The sequence below is a fragment of the Vulpes lagopus genome, chromosome 18 (genome assembly GCF_018345385.1).
Source record: "Vulpes lagopus strain Blue_001 chromosome 18, ASM1834538v1, whole genome shotgun sequence".
In the NCBI taxonomy this organism is placed as follows: domain Eukaryota; kingdom Metazoa; phylum Chordata; class Mammalia; order Carnivora; family Canidae; genus Vulpes; species Vulpes lagopus.
In genome coordinates, this window is record NC_054841.1 from 1,773,186 (window position 1) to 1,799,427 (window position 26,242).

A 26,242-nucleotide genomic window follows, 5' to 3' on the forward strand; every position below is an offset into this window, starting at 1 on the left:
GGGCCCTTTGCAGCCTGAAATAGTGTCAGGGTTTGGCTTTCCCGGCCGGGCATGTCCTGCTCACCCGCGACCAGGAGAGGACAGTTGGGTGGACGCGTCGCCCAAGGGCCGTTCTCCAAAACCGCAGACAGGGAAGCCAAGAGGCCCCTCCGACCAGGTACAACCACCACTCACACCCTGCGCGCCAACAGTTAACAGCCGCCGTGAGTTTGAGGACTTCCGCTCATCCCTGGGGACCCAGCGGTGTGGGGGTGCGGGTCTGCGGGGCCCTGACGTGCAGGGATATAGGGCTTGTGGGGTGCGGGCAGTCCGGCGTGTGCCTGGAGCGGCCCTGTGGGGGGGGGGGGTAAACACACATTAGGGCGGCGGGAGGCTGCCCCACAGGGCACGGGCGCGGACGCGTCTACACCTCGCCCAGGATGGCTGATGGCTCACACGAGGCCATCCGTCTTCTGGGAAGAGATGATAGAGCACGTCTTGCCACTGTCTGAAGTCACACTCCATCCCTCGGGCAGCACCTCTGACCTGGGTGCCTTCCCAAGGCACCACCTTGCGCGGAAAGCCCCATGGGGCCCCTTTCAGTCAAAACCTCTGAATCTGCGGTGTCGGGGTGCAGGCCCAGGCATGCCGGCCCTCCGGTGCTCACTTGGGGGCCTTCCTGCCTCGGCCGGCCTTGCCTGAGGGGTCTCACCTCTCGGGTGGGCAGGTGGACGGCAGGAACGGGTCCTTAGCGGGCCGTCTCCAGCGCACCGTGTTGTGACCCCCCTGGGGGTCCTTGGTGATGGAGGCGACGGGCTCCTGCCTGCTCTCGGGATGGAGGGGTGACGAACTGTGGGCGGGGTGCAGACGGGCGGCAGGGCCTCGCCACAGGGGTCTTGGCCAGATCTGTTCTTGCTGTCCTGGGGACCGCGAAGCGGCATGCTGGGACCTGGGGGCGTCTGGAGGCCTGGGCGGGACCCAGGCTCGGGACCCACAGCCCACGTTTGGGGGCCTACACGAGGTCTGTCTGCAGTCCGCTCAGCCACAGGCGGGGAGGCCACATGCCTGGTGAGACAGTGTCCTGGGGCCGCCGAGCCAAAGCACCAGAGCCCGGGGCGTGGTGACAGCGGAAGTCTGAGGTCAAGGTGTTGGGGGGCCGTGGGGAGAGTCCGCTCCGGGCCTCTGTCCTCCACTCTGGCGACTGGCTGGCCGTCTCCACCGTCCTTGGCTGTGGAAGCGTCGCCCTGCTCCCCGACTTCACCTGCGGAGTCCCCCCTGCATGCGTGTCTGTGTCCAGATTTCCCTGCGGCGTCAGCACACGGGCCTGACCTGCGTGTCTGCGAGGCCTTCCGACAAACTCCCCCATTCCGAGTGGGCGCAGGTTAGCACCCCGCAGATGTCCCCGGGGGATGCTTTCGGCCCGTCCGAGGCGGGGAGCAGGAACGCGTGGGGAGACCGTGTCCGCCCCGGGGCCGGCCGGGCGTGGGTGCCGCTCGCCTGAGTGTATCTTTCATAAATGCTGACGTGCGCCTTAAGAGCCAGGATTAGTTTCATAAACAACAGTTTCTTTTTTGCAAACTATACCCACAGGTCCCATTGCCACGTTCGAGTGCGAGCGCAGCCAGTCAGCTGACAACCACGCGCGAACCTTTATCTTCAGTATTTACTGTTAGGCCAGAATATTGCTCCGATTCCTCGGGGGCGATCCAGCACTCCTGTGGGAAATATGTGACCTCATTTGCATTTTCTAATTGAATTGCTATCAGCTTTCCTGCAAGACTGCACAAAAAAATGTTATTCCAGATTCCAGCATGGCTGGTATTACCCACAGAAAGGCTGCCTTTGAATAGTTGCTAAGAGAGGAAACGGGAAGGGGAAAACTTGCCAGATTTTTATGGTTCGTCTCACCAGGGAGCTGTCAGTTTTGTCCAGCTCCACCGAGTCGCCCAAAACACCGGGCAGGGAGGCTGCACTTGGAGAAAGAGGATTCACGGAACCGGGAAATTAGGGGGACCCCGCACGCTGGTCCTTGGGGGATGTACTTCAAAGCTCCTTTTGGCAAGAGCTTCCCGGGACTTTCCATCCTGCACACTGCTCCCTTGGAAAGGGTGCTTTCTGGGTCCAGAACCATTTGCCAGCTGCACCCCTGCTCACTGTGTCCCCATCTGAACTCCCACCGTCCCTGAACTCAGCCGGGAAGCCCTCAGCATGCATTATAGAAAAAAATTCTGCCCAGAATTGATTTTGGGCGGTGGGGTGGGCTAGGGGTCATTTCACTTTTATTCCTTAAGCATCATCTACTGAAAAGATAGTCCTTCCTCCGTTATCCTAGGTAGGGGCCGGCAAACTTTCTGTTAAGGGGGTCAGATAGTTCAATATTTTAGGCATTGCAGGCCAAGAAGTGAAATCGAAGATATTAATATAGGTACTTATACAACCGTTTAAAAATATAGAAACCATGCTTAGCTTGCAGGCCATCAAAAGGCGGGTGGCAGGTGGCAGGTGGCAGGTGGCAGGTCAGATCTGGCCGCGGGCTCTAGTGTACTGACCTTGGCCACAGAGCGCTGCTCTTATAAAAATCAAGCGACTGCACCATGTGCACTGATGGGGTTTATCAGGCCGTGATACGTGAAGCGAGCGAATTCTACTGTGTAAAAGCTACTCCTTCCTCCCTGAGGATGATTTTTAAAAAACATGAAATGTTTTTTTCTGTGCTTGCCATTCTGCTCCATTTGTCTATCTGATCACCTTTGCTCCTTAGCCACCCCATTTTATTTTGTTTTATTATTTTATTATTTTATTTTTCATGAGAGACATGGAGAGAGAGGCAGAGACATAGGCAGAGGGAGAAGCAGGCTCCATGCAGGAAGCCTGATGTAGGACTTGATCCCAGGACCCCAGGATCATGCCCTGGGCGGAAGGCAGATGTTCAACCACTGAGCCACCCAGGCGCCCCTAAACCACCCATTTTAATTACTGCAGTTAATGGTTCTCAAATGGGGGCGATTTTAGTCCCTGGAAACATTTTGCAAAGACTGGAGAGAGCTCTGGTGGCAATGGGGGTCTAGGGCTGGGGGCTGGGGATGCTGCTGGGTGGACATCCTACAGCGTGCAGGACCACCCCACCATGGAGGATGGTCCGGCCCGAATGCCAGCAGTGCTGAGGTCAAGAAACTGCTCTGGTTTGCACATATACCTCACCACGTCCCAAATACCAACTCCCCCCATCTTCATGCTGTTATGGGCTATTCTTGGGCCTTTGCATTTTCATTTAAAAATTTAAAGTCATCTAGGGGCAGCTGGGTGGCCCAGCTGGTTAAGCATCCAACTCTTGATTCTGGCTCAGGTCATGATCTTGGGGTCGTAGGATCGAGCTCTGCGTCATGCTCAGCGGGGGATCTGCTGGAGATTCTCTCTCTCACTCTCTCTCTCTGACCTCCCCTCTTTCTCTCTCTCTCTCTCAAATAAATAAATAAATCTTAAAAAAAAGTTTAAAGTCATCTCTCTGCCCTTCTATAAACTAGTAGACAAACAAAACATGCTGTGATTGTCGTTGGTGTTGGGCCGTTGAGTCTCCAGGGGCCTCTGGGTGGAGCTGGCGTCACCACGGCACAAAGCTTTCTGAGCTACGAGCAGAAGTTCTGGTTTTCAGGGTCTTTAATTGTTCTCAACAACACGTAAGGGTCTTATAAAGGTTTCGTCAGATTTATTCCTGGCTGTATGATCATTTTAAATGCGATTGTCATTGGCTTCTGGCTCAAATTTCGTTTTCTAGCTATTTATTCCTGGTGCGTCGAGGTGCAATTGCTTTTGCACCGAGCACTCTTGCTAACTAACCTCACTCACCCAGCCCAACAGGTTCTCGGCAGATTATTTCGGGTTCTCGACGTTCACAATCCTATAAACTACGCACACCGCCGGGTCTGTTTATTCTGACTCCTTTTCTCGCCTGACCTTGGCGGCTTGAAGCTCTGGCATGTGACGTAAGAGCAGCCTCGTGCTATTTCGGATGTCAAGGGAGGCTCCGAGTATCCCCATCGCACCCTGGCGGTGTGCTGCACGCCCTTGACGAGGGTAGGGGTGGTCCCTTCTTTTCCTAATTTGCTGAATATTTCATCCTGAATGAAGTTACATTTAACAACCGATATTCAGGTGGTCACGTGGTGTCTGCCCCTTATTTTGTGTTGAATCCCAGGTATCCACTTCCAGGAGTTAAAGCCGTCTTCTGCTCTCGGAACGGACCCGCGCAGCCACGGTTTGTCCTTTGCAGACACGGGTGCACTTGAGCTTATTGGTATTTTGCTCGGGTGTTGTTTTCATCGATTTAAGAGCAGCCTGGCGCACAGCAACCCGCTCCCGTCCTGCCCCTTCCGAGTTCTGGCCGGTTCTGGCTGGGCGCCTGTTCACCTCTCCGGACAAGTTTCTCGGGATGAGCTTTAAGTCCTCCCTACAGTTGGGGTAGCACTTCACGCGTGGCCATGGCCGTGGGACACGGGTCTGAATTGAAAGGTGTTCGTGATAACGGAACAGCTGAGGTTTTCTGTTCCTGTTGGTCTTGGTGAGCGGCATATTCCCAGAACCTTGTCACTTCGGGTATGTTCCCAAGTGCGTCGGCATTGACCGTCCGCCACGAACGGCAGCTGACGGCGAGGCTGCTCATCACGCCCTGTTGTCCCTTCCGATTCGGATCACGGCGGTTCCTTGCTCCCTCTGATCGGCTCAGGAGTTCAGAGGCTCCGCTGCTGTCCTTGGGAATCCTATGATTTTGATTCCATTACCTTCTCCTCTTGCGTTGACCATTTCTTTCCACTTTGTTCTGCTACGTTTCTTTCTTTCTTTCTTTTTTTTTTTTTAAAGATTTTATTTATTTATCCATGAGAGAGAGAGAGGCAGAGACACAGGCAGAGGGAGAAGCAGGCTCCACGCAGGGAGCCCGACGCGGGACGGATCCCGGGACTCCAGGATCACGCCCTGCCCCGAAGGCAGGCACCAAACCACTGAGCCACCTAGGGATCCCCGTTCTGCTACGTTTCTTTCCCTAATTTCTTAAATGTTTAGACCGAGGGCTCCCACCCCCCTTCTGTTCTCACGCAGGTAAGGCGGCCGCTCCCCTGGGCGTGACCTTGCCTCCTCCCCCGGTTTCCGCGCTCTGCTCAGAACACTGTGCACCCTGCATGCGGTTTCCTTCCTGCGAGGCCCGGGCAGGAGGCTCTTCACTCGACTTCCAAATCTACGGGGGCTTTTCGGTTACCTTCCTCCTTCCTTGCTCTGATTCTAAGCCTGAGGCTGGAGATTGAGCCTGCAGCCACGTGTCGCGAAGGTGCTGGGCGTCCCTGAAGGTCACGTGTTCGCAGCCGGCCTTGGTTCTGGGTTTCGGAGGGGAGGCCAGACTCATTAAATGTGTGGGCCGAGTCTTCGATTTCCTCGCCGGCTCTCCGTCTGCCGGCTCTATCAGGGACTCAGAGGTGTGTGTCAATTTTAAACTTTCATGGAATATTTGTTCATTTCTCCTGTTAGTCCTACCAGTTTTTGCCTAAGTATTTTTTTTAAATTTTTTTTAAATTTTATTTATTTATGATAGGCACACAGTGAGAGAGAGAGAAGCAGAGACATAGGCAGAGGGAGAAGCAGGCTCCATGCACCGGGAGCCCGACGTGGGATTTGATTCCGGGTCTCCAGGATCGCGCCCCGGGCCAAAGGCAGGTGCCAAACCGCTGCGCCACCCAGGGATCCCTGCCTAAGTGTTTTGAAGCTGGATTATCAGGTGCACACACATTTAGGACTCGTACATTAACAGAATGCCCAGCTCCCCTCTGATGAGAATTGCATGTTTTCCCCGCGTCTTTTTACTCTCAACTTTTCTCCATCTTTACACTTTTTAGATCTGTCTTCTGTGACCTGCATAGAGTTGGAGTTTTTCTTTAATCTGTCAACTTATTTTCTTTTTGTTAGAAGAGCTCCTCTATTTTCATTTATTATAATTAGTGATATACTTGCAAGTTCACATCTTTCTCCAAGAGAAACATGGAGCTCCTGTATTCTTTCATTTTTTTGGATTGGTTGGTTTTCGAATTCTATTTTCCCATCTATTATGTTAGAACTTAAACAATCTTATGACTCTTTGTTTGCTTAAGAAAGTCTACTTTTTTGGGCTCCTTGCTCAGTGGGGAGCCTGCTCTTCCCTCTCCCTCTGCCTTCTTCACTCATGCTCTTTTGCTTGCTCAATCTCAAATAAATAAATAAAATATTAAAAAAAAGAAAGACTCCTGTGTTGAAAATTCACATTGATAAGAGGAAAAGGACAAAGCATATTTTTTAAAGGCACCTTAAAAAAAATATTGCGTAAATCTGCAGACTAGAGGAGGTGAAAACATTTGAACAGGAAGTGCACCCAGGAGGCGGGAGGGCTTAGCTCTCCTTTGCACGGTGCTGGGTCATTATTGAGTTACCCGGTGAGAGCATAATGCTTCCTTTGCAATCACGTTAGAGTCCTGTGAGAATCCCATGGGAAAATAAAGACGGTATTATGATAGATATCTTTTTATCACGTTAGTACAAGGCCTTTAGGTCACTCCTCAAGTTCAGATTTACTTATGACTTGAAATGCCATCTACCTTGGCCAGGGCTCCTTGTGCATCTCAAATTGATCGTGTCTACCACTGTGACCTTACGGTGATTTTCCAAGACCTTGTACAGGGGTCTTTGTCTTATCCGAGTAGTGTGTTAATTCCATTTCCATCATCTTCCAGGGCAATGTGAGCAACCTGGATTCTCTGGCTCCGTGATCCTCTGGCTCCAAGCATGCTTTCTCGTCTGTCCTGTAGCTTACACCTCACGTAGCATCTCACCCGCCTTGCTTACAATTATTTGTATCTGCTTATTCTTTTCATGGCTTTTCACTCTAAGCTTTCATCTCAAAACGTCCTATTTCTGCCTGAAGAACATAACCTATAGCAGAGTCTCTTGTGGTGCTTCCTGAAGGAGACTTTCACTGGGTAACAAAATCCTGTGTCTGTCACCACCCACGACCTTCTGGTGCCCATCATCCCTTCGAGAAGCCAGCTCCCCTATCACCGTTGTGCCTTCCCTGGAGCTGGCTTCTGTTGGCTTTCAGATCTTCTGTGTGACTTTGGTGTTCAGACATTTTACCATAAAATGCCTGTTGTGGACTGACTGCATGTGGCCTCAAATTCGTATGCTGGAACTTGTCCCTCAGGGTGATGGTGTCAGGAGGTGCAGCCTTGCGGGGTGATTAGGATCAGAGGAGGTCATGCCAGATGGGATTGGTGCCCATGAGTGACACTCTAGTGTCTGCTTGCTGCCAGGTGAGGATATAAGACATCAAAGGCAGCAGTCGGCAGGAGGCCCTCTCGGGGACCTGACCACATTGCCGCTCTGGTCACAGACTTCCCGCCTCCAGAATTCAAGGAATCCATGTCTGTTGTTTACAAGCTGCCCAGCCTACAATGTTTCCTTTCAGCAGCCTGAATGTGTGAAGACTGAGCCTAAGTGCAATTTTCTTCATATTATCCCACATAGAATCCACGGGGCATGTTGAAATGATGCCTGGATGTCTTCTGTCATTATCTTTTTAATTATTACTTTGGCTCCATTTTATTCCCCCCTCATATTCCAAACATACATATGTGGGGACCTCTTGCTACTTCTCCAGCGCCTCTTACTCTTCCTTCTGTATTTTCCTTCTCCTTGTCATTTAGCCTGAATATTTCTTCTGACATTTTCTGCTTCACTAAATCTCTCTTCAACTGCATCTAATCTGCACATATATCTACCCATTGAGCTCTTTTGTTTGTTGCATTTTTCCATCTTAAAATTGTGCAATTCCTTTCTATTCTTCTTTAAAAATCTTGTATTCAGTAAGTTTAAACACTGTAAGCAAAGATATTATAATTTCTATGTCTGATAACTCCATTACCTGTAGCTACTGTGTGCCCAGTTATTTTCTGCTGAGTGCTAGGCATTGTTTATAAGAGAAGACGGGTATAATTCAAGGCCTAGTGAGGTACTTTCCACTGGAGAAGATTGACATTTGATTCTGGCAGGTGGTCGGGGATGTCAACAGTATGGTATTACATTAAACCATGTATAGAGAGCGACATTATTCAAAGGTTGGCATTGGTCTTTGTAAGGACAGACCAACTAAGTGACTCTGTCTCACACAGACCCTCCTTCCTGTCCCCAGGAACCACCCTGGGGAGGGTCCAGTGGCTGTGATGGGCACAAGACTGAGGGTAGGGACCATGCTGATGGCAGTAGAAAGAGCTGCATCCTTGCAGCAGGGCTCTTGTGAGTCTACAATCTGTATGACATATAACCTCATATAATACCTGTGACAACCCCACTGTTATCCTATTTTCCATATCAGTAAATCTTGGCGTGGTCAAGTGACATGTCCCAAAGCATCAGACAGTAAATTAAAGAAGATTTAATTTAAACTGTAACCCAGGGCAGCCAGGCTGCTTTATGGTGCTGGGCTCAGTCATACCTAGAAAGCCAGTTTTCACTCCTCTCTAGAACACTGATTCTTCCATTCAGCATAGGAGCTGTGATCCCGTGACTCAGTGTCCCTAACTGTAAAGTGGGGACAATGAGAGGAGCCACTTACAGATGTTTTGAGAGCCAGAGGAGTGGATACCTCCTAGGACAAGGCCTAGGCAGGGTCCTAAAAAGTCAGGACAAGGAATTCTGAGTTTGAAAGTAAGAAGACACAGGGAGTCATCAGGTGACCTGAAATGAATAGAGAAGGGCTGGGTTGGGCGGGCTGCAGAGACTCTGCCCGCCACCTTTCATGCACGCAGGGGTGTGGCCCCACAGTACCCCATATCTAGACTTGCCAGGATGGCCTGAGTCTGGGATGCAGATTCCTCGCCTCTCCTTTTGCCCCTTGGGTGCTTGTTGGGCCAGCCTGACGTGGGGCTGGAGAGGCACTTGTACTGAGGACTAATTGCAATCACCTTCCAAGAGGATCAGGGGATTAACTGCATCAGAAATCGCTTCATTAACATGCCTAACAAAAGGTGTCATTATGTTTTCAATTAGTACCTTTTATCTGAGGACTTCCACAGGCTTTAAGGACCTCTACCCTCTGCTCAGAGACACGTATTTTCTCCACTGCAATCAGGGATATAAGCCTTAACACTGGGGGCCAGCCTGTCAGCCCCTGGCCCTGCACCTGAGGGAAGGCCCCCCGCCCCCCCCGCCATGGCCCATGTCCCAGCCATCCCAGGGCCCTCCTTGCTCATTGCCTTCTCACCAGCTCGTGGCCCGTCATCGTCACCCAGGAAAGAATGGAAACCACCTCCGTCTGTCCTAGGGTCTCAGCACCCACATGGAGAGACTCGCAACATACTGCGGCTCTGCTAAGGGAAATGGGCTTTGAGGCCTGGGTCAACAAGCCATGAGGGCACTTGACGTCCTTCCTGGGTGGATCAACTCATCGCCAGAGGGGAAAGCTACCCACCAGAGTCACCACTTTCTCTTCTCTAACCTAAACCACCTCTGTTTTGTTTAAAAACAAGATAACAGAAAATACAGGTCCCTGTTCTGCCAAAGGGGATTCCTTGGAAGCCCCAAAGAGGGTTCCCTGATCCGCCGGCTTGGGAAACTTGCAGACTGTCTGCCCCTACGGTTCATGAGGCACCGTAATTGTGTGAGGCGCTGGGTAAATGTGCAGGAAGGAATCTGACCAACCTGGTCTAACCCTTTGCTTCCCAGGGTCTTTTCGGAGGGAATGCCCGGGAATGCTGTAGAAGGCATTGCTCCTCGCGGTGTGTTCTCTTTGCTGACGCAACGCACCCCACATCACAGTAGTTCTGAGGGTCCCGAGGCCCCCTGTTCGCTGCAAGGGTTTCTGCTTCCTCATGGGGCTGACCCCCAGGCAGGAGGCAGTGAGCAGCTGGGACTGGTCATGAGGACAAACAGGGCTGCAATTTCCTGCTAACCTGCCAGCCCCACACCCGAGGCCAAAGCCGTAGGCAGGAGAGGCTACAGAATTTGGGGTGCCCAGGGAGAAACGGGAAAGAACAATTAAGACAGTCAAGAGGGCGAGGGCTGTGCATTAAACCGGGGATGAGGCCTCAGGAAGCTGGCAGGTCAGAGGTCCTCTGGGGCCAGCACGGCCCGTTGAGGGTCATGGACCTAAGGGAGGAAGGATCCTCCCCAAACCCCTGCATGTGGTCACATCTTACCTTGTGTGCGGAGCGGGCTGACGAGGGCTGGGCCACCAGCAGCCGCACCATGGCGTCCCATCGCCTGGCTGTCTGGCGGTCCCACGCGGTCACGGTGAACGCCACCTGCTCCGAGGGGATCCGCAACTCACGAGTGGCAAAGACCGTCCCATCTGCCTCTACTTTGAAGTCCACGCTGTTGGTCTCATACTGCGTCCCCTTGGTCCCCAGACAGCTGCTGAACGTGACTGCAAGTGGAAAAGGAGACAGGGTCAGGACCGGCCTGTGGGCGAAGGGTGGCGCAGGTGCTCGCGTGGTTGATTTCAGCTGCGGGTTCTTGATCTCCGAAGGAGCAACAGGGGGAAAATAACGATTTAACTGAATTTTTGACCTTCAGGTATTGTGTTTTATCTCCCACGTTCAGGGAATTAGCTATTGGCCTTCGCAGAAGGACATAAAAAACCCCGCGGCTGGCTGCTCGGCGTCTCCGCACACCCTCCTCCCCGTCCCCGTTTCCCCAAATCCAACCCGAGTCTGTGGGTGGCACGACGGGTGCACTCTGCTCTGCCTGCAACGACCCTGGCCCGAGCCCCCCAGCCCCTGCAGGTCTCATGCCCCAACGCCCCCACGGATCTGTTTCCACCCCCAGAAGGTTAAGTGCGTGGAAGGAGCTGGGAAGGCGGCGTTCAGTGTCCTGAGTGGGAATCTGCTGTGCTCTCTGGTGCATTTTATTACTCAAGGACCCAAACTGATGCCCGCAGGCTCTGTCGGGGCAGGCTGGGCGGGACCCGGGGGCAGCGAGGGCCTTCCCGGGGACCGGACACGGGGCGGGTCAGGCAGCCGGGTTCCCGACCCTCTGGTGCGTGCAGAGCTTTGCCCCCTGTGCATGAATTGGGCACCGCATCGCCAGCCCCTCCTAATGACTCTGCCGTCCGGCCACTTGCAACCCCTGGGCTGGGAAAGACACCTGAGGAGCCGCGAGCTCACCGGGACCACATCAGTGTGTTTTTGACACAAGTGCTTTTGCAGCTGTCGCCAACGCCACGGTAAAATGAGAAGGCGCCAGCAGCCGGTGTCACATTCCGCTGATAGAAACGATAGATAAAGTTACCTAGTATTTATAAAAGTGTGGGTATCTCGGCAATTACGGTGGGAGGATTGCTTTTTTAAGCAATTTCACTGTCACAGCTTACATGATTTAATTACTATTTATTCCAGAAACTAAAAAAAAGTGCTTCACTGTTACATTTGATGAAGTGTTTTTTTCCCCTGTGTTCACCTTTTATTGTTGCTTGCCTTGAAATAATAAACGACACGTACGTCCCGCATCTCACATCCTTCACTGCAGGCGGCTCCCGGTTTCCAGCGCCTCCCACTCGAGGGTTTGGTGTAGAAATGTTTTCAAACGTGAGGACGCCCGGCGTTTCCGCCCTGTCCGGCCTGAGAGGCGGGAGCGCCACCCCCCCCCCACCACCGCGTGCGCAGACCCGGTCCTCGGACACTGAGGGCACCCGGGGCTCGGGCGGGTCGAGGTTCCCTGGAAATACACCCCCCGCCGAGGGAGTAATCGCATTTCCTATCAAGTGACAAGAAAATCCCACGCTGCTCTCACTGTACCACTCGCCCCGACGGCAAGCGAATTAAAATCAGCAACAAACTGAGCAGATCAATCATTCCTGACACCTAACTGTCACGGAGAAAGATAAACACGACGGTTTGGGGGATGTTGGGAGATGAGCACAAAATACATAAATAAGCTCCTTTGTTGTCTAACCGCAAATTTCTAGTAACACTAACGGCCTTGGACAGCGGCGGGAGGGCTTGCGTCCCGTGAAGATTAAACGTAGTCGCCGCCGTAGTTAAAGCGAAGTCACAGGGTTTGGTGACGTCTGAGGAGGCGGTGGTGTGGCCCCAGCAGGGAAGGTGCGGCGCCGTCCACAGGGACCCTCAGATGACGCACGTCCCGGGGGGGCGGGGGACACCTGCCAGGACACCGGGGATGGCGCCATCGAATGTGCGATGACGCCCAACCTGCCACCAATCACGCCCTTGGGGTAAAGCGAGCGCTTCCCCACACGGGTGTCCACAAGACCTTCGCGGGCTTTAAAAGTCGGCGTCCGGGCAGCCGGGGTGACTCCGCGGTTTAGTGCCGCCTTCAGCCCGGGGCGTGATCCTGGAGACCCGGGATCGAGTCCCGCGTCGGGCTCCCTGCATGGAGCCTGCTTCTCCCCCTGCCTGTGTCTCTGCCTCTCTCTGGGTCTCTCATGAATAGATAAAGAAAATCTTAAAAAAAAAATCGGCGTCGTTCCATTCTGAACGGCAGGGACCTGGCCAGACCCAACAGGGCAGGCCCTGGGGAGGCCGCCTCTCCCCCTGGGGACCCGTTCGGACACATGAGAAGCCTCATGGCCATTTGTCGCCTGGCGTGCTCTGAGGAAGGGGTCGGCCAACCAACAGAGCACATGGGGCCATGCAGGTCTCAGGGTTCTGGGAAGCCGGCTCTGAGCGGCCCAGAGCACCTGCTTCTCCTGCCCGGCCTAGGCCAGGGTGCTGCGGGCACTGAGCACCCACGAGCTCCTGCGCAGGCCAGGCCGGCCCGGGTCCTGAGAACGGCCTCCACCCCGCGTGGGACAGGACCCGGGGCCGCGCGATGGCGGCCGTGGTCAGCGCGCTGCGGGGTTCGGGCAGGGTCAGTCCCTGCACCCTGGGAAGCAGTGGGACCCCAGGGCCCCGCCGGCCCCGTGTGCCACCTCTCGTGCTGCATCCCTGCACCTGTCTGGCGTCCTCTGCTCCCTGCCTGTGTCCGCCTGCACCGCCGCGTGTGAGGGCACGGCCGCAGTCCCGCGTCCCGCCGTGGCCCCGGGGCCGAGGATGGCGCCGACATACAGTCGCTACAAGGAGGCAAGGCCTCCCCACGACTCCCCACCTGGAGCCCCGGGCCGTGAGGGGACGGCGGGGGGTGGCCCACCCCGGGCGCACCGTCTCCCCGAGCCCTGGGGGGGCCGCGGGGTCTGCAGGAGCCGGGCGCGTCGGGACAGAGCATCCCAGGCCGCGAAGGCCAGCAGCCCGGTATTAACATGTTCAGTCAATACTTCCCTTGATGTGCTCGTTTTTGATCTCGTTTCTCCCTTAGTTTTCAGAAAAAATTAAAGTCCCATGAGATTCTAGAAGAAACGCTTCCCTCAATGTTTCACATGAAACCAGCAAATGCGGAGAAGCTCCTGCCCTGATTAAATTCAGGTTGTGCATCTCTCCTGCCTCCAAGCAGGGCTCCCGGGGAAGCAACCCCCCTCCCAGGCCCCAGGCGCCCCGCTAGGCGCAGCTGGTGGGCAGCAGCCTCTCCGGTCTGCAGGTGAGGAAACTGAGTCCCAGAAACTCTTAGCACCTTCCTGAAGCTGGCGAGAGCTGGAGGTGGGGTGCTGCAGGCCCCTGATGCCATGCCGAGCTGCCAGGGGGACTCTCCTTTTTTTAAAAAAGATTTTATGAATTTATTTTATTTTTAAAGATTTATTTATTCCTGAGAGACACACAGAGAGAGGCAGAGACAGAGGCAGACGGAGAAGCAGGCTCCATGCAGGGAGCCCGATGTGGGGCTCGATCCCACGACCCTGAGATCATGACCTGAGTCCATGACCAAGTTTGGATGCTTAACCGACTGCGCCCGGCGCCCCAGGGAGACTCTCCCACGTCAGCTCTGTGTGCATCTCCGTCTCGAGAGGGAACCTTGTGCTGCTGTTTGGAGAAAGCAGCCCCGGGCGGAACCCGCGCCCGGTCTGAGGCTCGGCGCCCCAGGCCCGGGTGAGGCGGGCAGGCGGTCAGCAGCCCTGGGAGTGGAAGTCGCTTGGTGGGGGTAGGTGCCGGCGGGGGGGGGGTGCCCCCAAGCTGGGCTCCCCCGAAGGAGGCCGGCCGAGCTGCCTCCGGGTCCAGGGTCGCGGCGCTCCTGCTGCACGCGGCTCCGGGGCTTGCTAATTACTTCCATTAGTTTTAAACAAACTTGACAAGAGACAGGAGTCCTGAGAGACACGAAATCCAATCATTTAAGTACACACAGCGGCGGCCCCGCTGCCTCTGTTCCCTGGGCGCGGCGGCGGCACAGCCAGTGTGGGGGGCCGGGGAGCCGCTCCGTGGGCAGGCCTCGTGCCGTCTGCGTGCCCGGGCACTGGCCCCGGGGCCCCGGGACCCCGACCGCATTGCCAGTGACGGCCGACGCCACTGCACCGTCCGTCCCTGCCCGCGTGTGTGTGCACGGCGGGGGTGGGGGGCACTGCGGCCATGCCACGTGGCCCAGGGCCCTCTGGGGTACGGCTTGCACCCAGGTCTGTGCTCTCTGAGCGTCCTGCGCGTCCCCACTGCGGCCAGGACCAGCCTTGCCCGGCCCGGTGCATACGGGGACAGGCCCCGGGGAGCCACGGCTCTCGGCCGAGGTCCCGCAGGTCATCATTCCGCAAACATCCGTGGTCCATGGGCGGGACACCTGCCCGGCACCCAGACGGCCTCATGGCTCCAGGAGTTTCCAGAATTTCCCAGGAGGGTCACAAACCCCCAGAATGTCGGGCCCGGAGGCACCGCAGAAACGAGCTACTCCAGCCCCTCGCCATACAGAGAAGCAAAATGAACTCGCAGGGAGACCATTAATCACGTTCGGGAGCGCGTTCAGTTACTCGGGTGATTCCACAAGCCCTCCCTGAGCCCCCGAAACCCACGGGGCCCAGCGTCGTGACGGAAGCCAACCTTCTCCATACGGGCCCCGGGCACTTTTAATATTTGGTTAATTGATGCCCCAAATGCAAAGCGCGCAGCGAGCCAGACACTATCACATTTTTCTTAGAATTTCGCGCACGCACGACGTTTGTAGCTGGTGCCAATTTCACGTGTGAAAACTGTCGGTTCCAAGCGCTGGAATGTGGGGTTCGGGCTCGGTCAGTTCTGAAATCCGGAGATCGTAGCGATTTGATACTCGCCGTGTGCGGCTTCTTTCATTTCTCCAGGATGGAAAACAAACAAAAACTTGCTTAAAGCCTCGTCCCCGCCTTGGCCCGGGCCTTGCTGGCTCGCTCCGGGCTGGCGACAGGCCTGTGCAGCCGTGCCCGTCTGCGGCGTGCGGGGCCACGTCCACGTCCCGGGAGGGGACACACGGCAGCCCCCTCGCCGGCAGCGCTCCCCGGTGGGAGGAGCGAGGTGGGCGCCGGCGCGGGGAGCAGAGGGCCAGGGGCGCGGATCCGCGTCCTCACGGCAGCACCTGCCTGACAGTGACGGGGCCAGGCTGCGTCTCCTCCTGGAAATTGCGCCGTGGTTACGAAACGTGCCTTTTTGTTATTTTTCTTGTTGGGTGAACTGAGAAGGACAAACGAGCCCGAGGTGAGCTCGTAGCTGGGGCCGTGCCCAGGGTCAGCTCGGCAAGGAGTCGGCCGGACTTCCTCCTTCCTCCTTCCTTCCAGCCACCCCTCCTTCCTTTCATCCGTCCATCCTTCTTCCTGTTCATCTCCATCCTTCCTTCATCCGTCCTCCACCCACCCATCCATTCCTCCCTCTATCCACTGTCCCTCCCTCCCTCCATCTACCTGTCCATCCCTCCATCGGTCCATCCCTCTGTCCACCCATCCATCCCTCCACCCGTCCATCCTTCCCCCGTCCACTGTCCATCCCTCCGTCCACCCTCCTTCCCTCTGTCCATCCATCCACCCTCCCTCCCTCCGTCCGTCCACCCACCCTCTCTCCCTCCCTCCCTCCACACCCTCCTCCCCCCCTCCCTCCCTCCACAGCCCCTTACCCATCCATCCTACACTCCCTGCAGCTCCACGGTCCAGGCACCGTCCAGGTGCTGGGGAGCCGGAGGGGGTCGGGGCAGCCCCGGGCAGCAGGAACTTGGAGTGAAGATCAGGTTGGAGGGGAGGTGATGAGCAGGGGCCCTGGGGGGACACCCTGTGCTGAGTGACCCCAGCGATGCCTCTTCTCCCTGATTCTCCACAGTGAGACCCCCTGCAAAGGCCCATGTCTCAGGGACAAGAGCCCGAGGCTGGAGCTGAAGGGTCAGCGAGGGTGGCCAGGTGGCCACCACTGGTCCTGCTGGGACGGCTTTCACCACGTCTTCCCGCTTAGGGTCCTGCCCCCCGGGGGCAGCCAGGAGGTCAGCAGCTGGGTGCCCAGGGCTGCTCTCACCCCCGACGGCCTATCCCCTCCCTGTTGGTCGAGCGCTCGGCCTCCACACACGTGGCTCCCGTTGCCTGGAACACTCTTCACCCTTCAGGAGCACGTGCACCCCCTCCGAGGAGCCTTCCAGCATTCATCTCAGCTGAGAACTCCCACCCCCGAGCTCATTCGTCCAGTGGCTTCCCGGGGGCGGGGGCACAGTGCTGGGCAGCAGCGGCCCCCTTGTCTTGGGCATCTTCAGAGATGCCGGGAGGCGGTGATCATGAACAGTGGACGGCTGTCCGGCGGGTTTCATTACGTGGCCAGGTGTGCTGGCAGTGCTCGTGCGGCCCCTCGGGGGGCTGGGCCACAGGCCTCACGCCCGCTGCCCCCTGCAGCCTCCAAGTGCACAGGCGCCTGCCTGGAACCTCGGGCCGCCCGGACCCTTGCACGTCCCCCCGCGCTCTTTCCCGGCCTGTGATTTGAACACAAACACGCTGCCCTGTGTGCGTCTCTTCCACGTGGTCCTGCGGCCGGACGTCTGCCCACGGGCACAGCCGCACCAGAACCAGCAGTCCTGCTTGCGGGGCGCAGGAGGCCGGGCCGTGGAGACTGCGCACGTCCTCTGCTCACACACCGGGGAGGGGCCGCTCCGCGGGGCTGGTGCCTGGGAGCGGTTTGCCCGAGCGGGGCCGCGCGAAGGTGCCTCTGGGGCCAGGACGAAACCTGGGGACCCGGTGCCGCCTCCAGTGTCCTCTGCCATCCTTGTGCTCAGCATGGGTTCCCGAAGCACGGACCGGGTTGCGCTCCTCGTGCTGCCAGGGCGGGGGCCGGGCGGGGTCCGCAGCTGCGCTTGCAGGGACCAGGAGAGGCCGCGCCTGGACGGTTTGTCACACACCAACACTGTAACCGCATGTGCCTCCAATCCAAAGGCGACCCTTCCAGCGCGGCCTCGAGGCGCCCCGGCCCCGTGCTCAGGGGTTCTGAGCCCCCACGTGGGCACAGGCGACCCCTCCACCTGTCGTCCGCCGCCTGCACCGCCCCACCCCTTCGGTGCCGCCTCCTCTGCAAACCTCAGACCACACGCACGGGCCCCTCCCTGTCCCTTGTCTCCAAACCAGCGGTGGCCGTGACACGGAGCTGCCCTAATTCATTCTACATCGGCTCAGTGCTTCTTCGTGTCTGAGCCTGGCCACCACCGCCCAGTCTCTCCTGCGCAGGATGTGCACGCGCACCTGCCTCCCAGCACCTCGCGGGGGAAGGTGGGGGCGCACTCTCAGGGCTCCACACAGGCTGCCCCGCTTGTCCCCCCTTCCCCGCGGCCCTCGGCTCAGCCGCCCACACCTGTTTCTCCCCACGACGTGTATATACCATGTTGCCTGGCTCCACGCTGTGCACGGGGCTATTCGCTCCTGCCCGGCCCCGCAGCTTGTTGGGGGCGGTCGTTAGTGCTCCCCGAGGCTGGCGCCCTGCCTGCTTCATCGTGGCTCTGACCACGGCCTCCAGTCTGGGCCTGCACGCCCACTGGGACTCTGGCTCCTACCAGCAGGTGCTTGAGGGCCGGGTGGGGGAGATGCACATGTTCCATTTCCCTTAGTGTTGGGGGCACCTGGGGGGCTCAGCGGGCTCAGGGCGTGACCCCGGGGTTCAGGGCGTGACCCCGGGGTCCTGGGATCGAGTCTTGCATCGAGCTCCCTGCATGGAGCCTGCTTCTCCCTCTGCCTGTGTCTCTGCCTCTCTCTGTCTCTGTGTCTCTCAGGAATAAATAAATAAAAATCTTAAAAAAAAAATGTGAGTAGTGGGCGAACTGAGGAGCCCCGAGAAGACGGGGAAACCGAGATGCAGGTGGCTAGGTGGAGGAAGCGCACCTGAACGGGCCGCTCCCCGTGGGACTCCCACCTGCGGCGTTCTGGAAGGTGCGGCCGTGGAGACGCAGACAACCAGCGGTTGCCGGGGGCTGGGGAGCGGGGGCAGCGGGGGCAGTGGGGGCAGCGGGGGCAGCGGGGCCGGTGCCCGGGCGGCGAAGATGCTCCGGTGACGCTACCGCAGTGGGTTCACGTCATGATGCATTTGTCCAAACCCACAGAAAATAACAGCATCAGGAGTGACTCCAACACACGCTAGGGGCTTCCGTTAATAATCGTCTCTCAACACCGGCTCGTCGGTGCCAACGGTGGGGGAAGTCGTGGCGCGGGGGTGGGAACTCCCTGCACTTTCTGCTCTCTTTCCCCATAAACCTAAAATTGCTTAAAAAAAAAATCTATTAAAAAACGGATATTCGTTATCCGTCAGACATTCCTTCTCCAGAGAAAAACACGCAGTTTCAGAAATGTTAAAAATCCCATTTGAAAGCAAAACATTGAAACCTCTCTCGTGCCATTTCATTTATGGCAGGGAGCGTAAAACCCGCTTCTCCCTCTGGGTGTCTTCCTAATGAACCGACGCCACGCTCCAGCCGGCACCGGCTTCGTCTCTCCCAGGACATCCTTCGCGTCCAAGAACAATCAGCCAAAGTGGCGACACACGTGTGCCCTCGTCTGAGTGGCCTGTGTCTTCCTTCCGGCACGTGCCCTCCCCTCCCCCCCACGGCCCCCATAGACTCTTGCTGACCTTACTCAGTATTTACGGGGCCTCGTGGCAGGTGGAGGCACCTGCCAGGAGGCGCGTGTGTGGCCCCCACCTGGGGACCCGGGCGTGAGACAGTCTGGTCCGCGCACGGACCGCGAAGTCTCTGGGGTCTGGTGCTAATTAACGGTGCTTCGCTCCAGAAGGCAAAGGTGCAGGTGTGTTGGAGACGCAGCGAAGGGGCGGCGGGGAAGGACTCGGGGTCCAAGGAGGGCTGCTGAGGGCACCGTTCCTCCCCGAGCGGCAGTCCTACCCGCCTCGGTAGCGAACCACGTGGATGCCCCTCGGCACGGAGCGCGCAGACTCGGAACCGGGTGACAAACCGGATGAAACCCGCCCTCGCACGCTGGCAGGGGCGCGAGGAGGACCCGACGGGCACGGCCCGCCTGCTGGGGACGCCCCAGGCAGCTCCCCGAGGACGCTGTCCTCCGCGGCCTTGACTGCGGCTGTCCCCACGCTGGAAACGCGGCCGTGGAGGGACGTGCTTCCCCGGGAAGCTGAAGAAACGGAGAGGTTCACCGAGCCCCGAGGTCCACGGCCCGCGAGGGGCAGGGCGGGTGCTGACGGGGGCTCCCGGCCTTGCTGCCTCCCGGACCCCCAGGCCTGTGCCACCAGGAGCACCCCCTTCCCTGTCACTCCTGACGTGAGTGTGGTCGTCCTCAGGGACAGAGTGGGCGGTGGGGGGGCTGCCGGGGTTCCAGGCTGTAGCACATTCTATCCTGCCCTCTTCCTGTGTCTTGCTGTGACGAGCTCCCGCGTGAAAACCACCCCGGGCATCCATCCACAGCAGACGGTCACGGCCACCACGCAGCACGCTTGTGGGCGCAAAGCTCCCCGGCTCTCCCGTGATGCTGCTGAGGAAGAGACAAAGGACCAGCTTGGGGTCCTGCCCAGCCGGCCAGGGGGAGGACGGGGGCATGAGCTCAGAGCACACCCCCTTCTCCTGGAAGCAGCATCCAGAGGCCCCCCGAATGCCCCGTGGTACAGGCCCAGCACGGATGCCGCCGGGAAGAGTGACCGTTTGTAGTTGGGGCTGTGCGAGCTCACACGTCCCTGGCCAGCCCGTGACGGACCAGAGGACGTCACTGTGACAGTAGCGGCAGCTTCTGCATACAGAGTTCGTACACCTGCCAGGAAACATGCCAGGCTCCGCGCCCAGACCATCCCCCTCGCCCAGTGGCTACGCAGCCACGGCTGTCACCTGCACACAGAGGGGCCCACGGGGAGACGGACACCGGTCGGTATCTGCCTTCAGGATGGTCATCTGAGCAGCGTCTCCGACACCCGTTCCCAGGGCTTTGCGGTGCAGGTGACACAGCCCAGGCAGGGCTTGCCAGACGGCTCGCCCTGATGATGGATGCCTCACCCCCTGACAATGGACACCTCATCCCCTGATGATGGGCGGCTTGCCCTGATGATGGACGGCTCCCCCCTGACAATGGACAGCTCATCTCCTGATGATGGGCGGCTCCCCCCGACGATGGACGGCTCCCCCCGACGATGGACAGCTCCCCCCGATGATGGACAGCCGTCCCCTGATGATGGACAGCTCCCCCCGACGATGGACGGCTCCCCCCGATGATGGACGGCTCCCCTGATGATGGACAGTTCCCCCTGACAATGGACGGCTCTCCCTGATGACGGACGGCTCGCCCCCATGGTGGACAGCTTGTCCCTCCACGATGGACAACTCTCTCCGGACAATGGACCACTCAGCCCCCACGATGGACGACTCACTGCCCCCACAATGGACAGCTCATCCTCCTACGACAGACGACTCTCCCCCCCAGGACAGACGGCTCCTCTCTCCCCCCCACCCATGGACGGCTCGCCTGGGACACAGGGGGCGGGTGGCTGGGCCCACACGGCCTGCGGCTGGGGGCCTGGGTGGGTGTCTGTGTCACGGCGCCCCTTGGGCAGAACCCGTGGTGGGTGCGGCAGCTGCAGCGAGGGCTCAGGGGAGCCAGGCCCGGGGGTGCCCCCCGCAGCCCAGGAAGCAGGACTGGCTATTTTTAGAGCCGCCTGCCTCCCTCTCATCAGCGTCTTCATGTCAGAACCGAGCTAATGAGGTCGCTCGTGATTAAGGCCCAGGTAGAGAGATGGCTCTTTCCTGTCCCCAGGGTCACCTCTCCACCCTGCGTCCCCGTCCCCCCCACCAGGTCCTCTGTGGGGGGAGCCGCCGGAGGGGGCAGTTCTCGCAGCCTCCACACCTGCTCATGACTTTACTCCATTTCGCCCCAAGGACAGGGTGGGGCTGTGTTTGGCAGCGTCCCTGCTGGGGACACTCACCCGCTCTAGTTCCTTCCCAGTTCCCAGTGAGCTGTTGCAGACACCGAGGACGACATGGGTTTTGGGGCCCCGGGGAGGTCTGGGAAGGTGGTCCCCGCCGACCGGCCCAGAGGGAGCCCTTCTCTGACGGTGGGATCTGCGGTCTGCTGCGACCCCGTCGTCCTGGAGCCTGCAGAGGCCTGTGGCCACCAAGGCCCCTCATGGGCTCAGCGTCCCGCGGGGGAAGGAGCAAAGCCACGGGATGTGTCCGCCCGTCCATCCACCGTGTCCCTCCACCTACTACTGACTGGCCTGGCTCGCCCTGCCCTGCTGCCTCCTTGGGGAGCCTCTGTTCCCCAGAGTGGGCAACGCCAAGGGCCGGCTGGTCACGGTGCCATGTCCCAGTGGAGGGGACAGGAGACGGGGACGTCACGGGACGGCTGTGGGGGCCTCCCGGAGCTACGGAGAGGAGCAAGGCCGACGGGGCTTGGGGGGGCAGGGACGGTCAGGGGGGCTCTGGGACTCCGTGACCAGGAGCGGGCTCCTGGCTCTGAGCACGGGGCGGTGGCAGGGGTCACTCGCGCGGGCACACCCCTAGGGAGCGGCGTGTTCACATGTGCACGCACGAGCTCCCCGCCAGCCCCCGCGGCCTGCACAGGCGGGGCCCCTCCTGAGCCGGGCGTCTGCAGGGGCGGACGGCACAGACGGGAGCAGCACCCCTCCCTGAGTCGTCGGCGCCCCAGAGGTGCTAACAAATGTTTCCTTCGGGGCCTCCTAACACTGAACCAGCAACCGTTTAAGTTAAAGACGCACAAACAAAAACATGCTTTACCCTCCGCCCTTGACCGCAGATGGACACACGAGGGGGGAGCCTCGACCTGGAACCCTCCAGGGGGGTGCCAGCGTGCACTGGCCACCAGGCCCCGCGGCGTGGGGTGAGCCCACCTGCTCCGTGATGGGAGGGACGCCCAGGACTGCGTCAGGGCCACCGCTGCGGCTCAGGAAGACGGTGCGGGGCTGCAGGTGGGCGAGCACCTCCGGTGGGCACCCCGGGGCCGGGAGCCCGAGGACGGCTGCCAGGGCCTCTGAGCTCACAAGTCCTCATCTCCCGGGTTCGGAGGGAGCCTTGGCGGGGTCTGGGCAGGATGAGGGGGTCTGGGCATCTGTGGGGCTGTGTGGCTTGGACGTGTGAGGTGCACACCTGGTGGCGCTGGGACGGGCCCACCCCCCTGGCGCCGGCAGCCCCCTCGCCTGGCACCTCGTCAGCTTCGGTCTGCTGGGGCTGAACCTACACCTGGCCCCGAACCTGAGCCGTAAATACACCCGGGCCCCTGCCAGCCGTGCCTCTACAGTAAACGAGAAGGACCTGGGAAAGGCAAGCAGGCCCCCTCTCTCCATCACACCGACGGCCCGGACCTGGTCTCTGGGTCTCACGTCACTGGGCCCGTGGGTGTCTGGGGACCCCCCTCCCCTGCCCCGAGGCGAGCAGGCCCTTGTGTGCACCAAGGGTGGAAGCTGCTGGTGTCTGGGGTCTGCCCTCAACGCCCCTGCTTCCCTGGGGCTGGGCTGGCCGCCGGCCAGGTGCGGAGGTGCTCGCAGGAGCCCGCGGGCAGGGCAGGGGCCGACGCGCTCAGCAGCCGGGCAGGTACGTGCAGGTCACAGCCTGTTGGGGGCTTCGTGGCGTGAGGTGCTAGCAGAGCCTGGGGGGGCGGGGAGGGTCCCGATGGAGCAGGAGCCTGGGCGGGGAGCCCCAGCCAGTCCAACCGCGCTGGGACAGTCCCCTAGAGACCGCGTCCCCTTGCCCCGGCCCACATGGAGCTCTGCCCGGGGTGTCACTGCGTGTCTCTGAGCTCCTTCCAGGACGGGCCTCTGACCGCACTTCAGGCTCCGGGAGTGACCAGGACTTGGGGACACACTTCCCAGACTCACGACGGGGAAGGCCCCGTGCTGAGCAGTGCCTTCTCTTCCAGCACAGACAGAAGCCGTCCTTTGGCAGCATCCTCCCCCCTTCCCCCTACCCCCAGGGACGCCAAGCCCTCGCGCATCTGCTGGGCGGGTCCCCATCCACACCCTGGTCCCCAAGAGCCTGAAGGAAGTGGGCTCCTTTTTTTAAAAAAAATTTTTTCCTTAATGTGATCCACCGCCCCCACTGTGGGGCTGGAACCCACAACCTTGGGATTGAGTCATGTTCTACCGACCGAGCCGGGCGGGCGTCCTGGCCACGCAGTCGTCAAGCGTCACGTCACTGTCCAAGGAACGTCTGAGAAACGCGGGCCCAAGACGAGCGGGGGGCAGCGGGGGGACGTGGTTTCAGGTCCCGACAGTGGTCACTCTGTGTCCATCTGGGGCATTCCCAGGGCGGTGAGAGCAGGGCAGGGCCCGGGGAGTCCCGGAAGGCCCGGCGACCCGTGTACCTCACGCATGTTGGTGATTCGGGGCAGGTCCTCAGCACAAGGCTCGGGTTCGCCGAAGTGACAGATGGTTCCCGAATCCCACGACACGGGGACGAGGGAGCCCTCACTGGCCGTTTGGCCCCGCCTGGGAGGGACGGACGGACTTCCTCTGCCCCCGCCGCGCTGCCACGGCACGTCCCGCCGTCAGCCCTCACCGCAAAGTGGTGAGGAAGCGAGCCCCTGCCGTGTGTCCCGAGGACGGAGGGTGACTCCGTGCCACCAGTATCTACTGTGGGCCCAGCAAGGTGCACGAGGGCTGCTCGTGTGACCGTCGGCTCTGCTTGTTGTTCCCGCCACGACCCGGAGCAGCATCGCTGCGCCCCGGAACTAGGATTTGCTCGCTACCGTAAGTACGACGGCGCTTGGAGACGTTAACACCCAAAACAAGTCCTGCATCTGCGGAAACAATTGCCTCCAAGACCCGCAGCCGGTGCATCCGGGGTGGGGGGCACACGGGGCCGCGGGGGGCCCTGCGAAGGCTCTCCAGGCTCCCGAAGGCACGGGCTGTGCGGGTTCCCACTTCCTACCCCGAGCGGCGGAGCGATGCTCATGCAGGGTCACCCACGCCGCCACACGCCCCCCTTCCCCGCCGTGACAGCCCCTCGCTGGGGGAGACCGTGCTGCAGGCTCCTGCCCGTCTCGGCCACGCTTTGGTGACTCTGCCCCGGCAGGAGAGACAGCCAGCGGACGAAGCCAACGTGGAGGCAGCGGATCCTGGCCTCCCTCGGTCCTCGACCCGATGCCCCGGCCTCACCCGTGTCCCTCACGGAGAAACGCAGCAGTCCAAGACCTCGCCCCTGAAGGGAGCCCCGCGCATATGAGCTGTTTATCCCAAGGCAATTACAAGTTCGACACAAAATCTTGATAAAGAATCGTTTTTTTTTTCTTTTTTAATATACCGGTGAAGAAGCTCTGCCAGATGCATAAAAGTCATGTGACATTTTACTCCTGAGTGTAAATTAAAATTTGCAGAAAGGTCAATGAAGCAGGAGCGATTTTTTTTTTTCAGATAATTTAGACAAGAGAACTGAGGACGCTGGGGGCAGGGGCGAGCCCCAGGATCACCCACGCCCGCTCCAGCTTTTGCCTTGCAGAGGCCTGGCCTGCCCACCTGGCCAACCTCACCTGGTCACCCTCACCTGGTCCGTGCCCAGGGGGCCTCGCTCCTGCTGGGTGCACATTCCCAGATGGTGAAAGAGGGTTCCCGCACGTTCCCTGGAGAGAAGAGACATCCGCCAGAGAAGGCAGCCTTCGGACCAGACTCCTCCGGCCGCTGGGAGATCCGTGCCGAGTCCCAGTCCATCTCGCTGAGTCCCTACGATGGTGACGAGCACCTCCGACGTGCACCAAGGTGCCAAAGCACGCCGTGTGCCGCCTTGCCAAGAGCTAAAGTCTGGAGCCGGCGGGGTGAGCTGTGTGGCCTTGGAGAGCCTGCAAAGGTCTCTGAGCACCTTACCCGACCCACGCGGCCTGAGCCCGCGGCCCACAGTCAGATTCCTGGGCCCGCCGCAGTGAGGGACTTGCCAAGCTAACGGCTGCTCTCGGAGATCAAGCTCTGCCTGCAAGGGTGTTTGCCACAATTAAATGAGACACCGCAGGAGCACAAGCCCTGCACGAGGCCTGGCATTCAGAGGCCGAGGGGCGAACCCCCTGCCCGGCCTGTAGGCAGCGGGGAGCAGAGGGGCGCACCTTCCCGCCCCTCGGACCGCCCTGGCCGGAGCCCACACAACACACGACTCTCACAATAAGAAGATGCAGAGTGGCCGCGGGGAGGTTTAAGCTCTGCAAGTGAGCACAGGGCAACGTCTTATCACCCTCGTTCCTTTAAGGAAAGCAAGGTGCTTCCCCGCCAGCCGCGTCTTTATCTCAGCAGTCAGGGCTGCAAAGTGTAACTTAATTTAAAAAACAATTATGAGTGAAACACGCGCTCCCAGGAATCACCCGTTCTTCAGAAGGAAAGAACAAAGGCGTCCACGGAAAGCCACAGGCCCTTCTTGTCTCACAGCATCAGCGCCGTGTTCGCGCACACTTGGGGGACGCGAGTCCCGACTCCCCGGCACCTGCCCGCCGCCCCTCTTCTGGGCGGGATGGAGAGGGCGGCTCTGCGGGTGCGCGCGCCCTCGACACAGCTCTGCATCCCGCACTCGTAACTCTCAAGGCTTTGTGATTTAAAGCAGCAATTACACGGAGGAACAAGATAAAGACTGGGAGAAATTATCTCTTTGGGGTCGGGAGGGAAGGAAGCGAGGGAAGGTTAATGCTTTGGTGAAATATTTCCACAGTTATGTCACGCAACCATTTTGCAATATCCCTAATGTTTTCGCACATTACGTGCTCTTCCGGGGGGGGAAACAGCTTGTGTTTTTGAAAACAGAGAATGAAAACCTCCCGGGCCTCCGTGGCTGCCGCTACCTTGTCCGACCCCGAGGCCGGGCTGCCCGGCTACCCGGCTCGGACGGGCTCCCGTACGTGTAGGCACGGCTCGGTGCGCTGGGTCTTGCCCCGTGTTGGCCACGAACAAAAACTGCCAGCGCAGAAGTCTCTGAATAGAGCTGCGGAAGCTCACGGCGATGCGCTGCTCTCAGACGCGAAGCCCTTTGG

At 59.1% G+C, this 26,242-nt stretch overlaps 1 protein-coding gene across 1 annotated transcript in view; it reads right to left on the bottom strand.

The window, feature by feature from the left end:
• CDH4 (cadherin 4) overlaps positions 1–26,242 on the bottom strand; it is a 506,523-nt gene that overhangs the window by 122,476 nt on the left and 357,805 nt on the right. Inside the window, exon 3 of the mRNA XM_041732568.1 lies at positions 10,188–10,414. Coding sequence (XP_041588502.1) covers positions 10,188–10,414 — 227 coding nt within the window. The remainder of the gene's footprint in view (positions 1–10,187; positions 10,415–26,242) is intronic.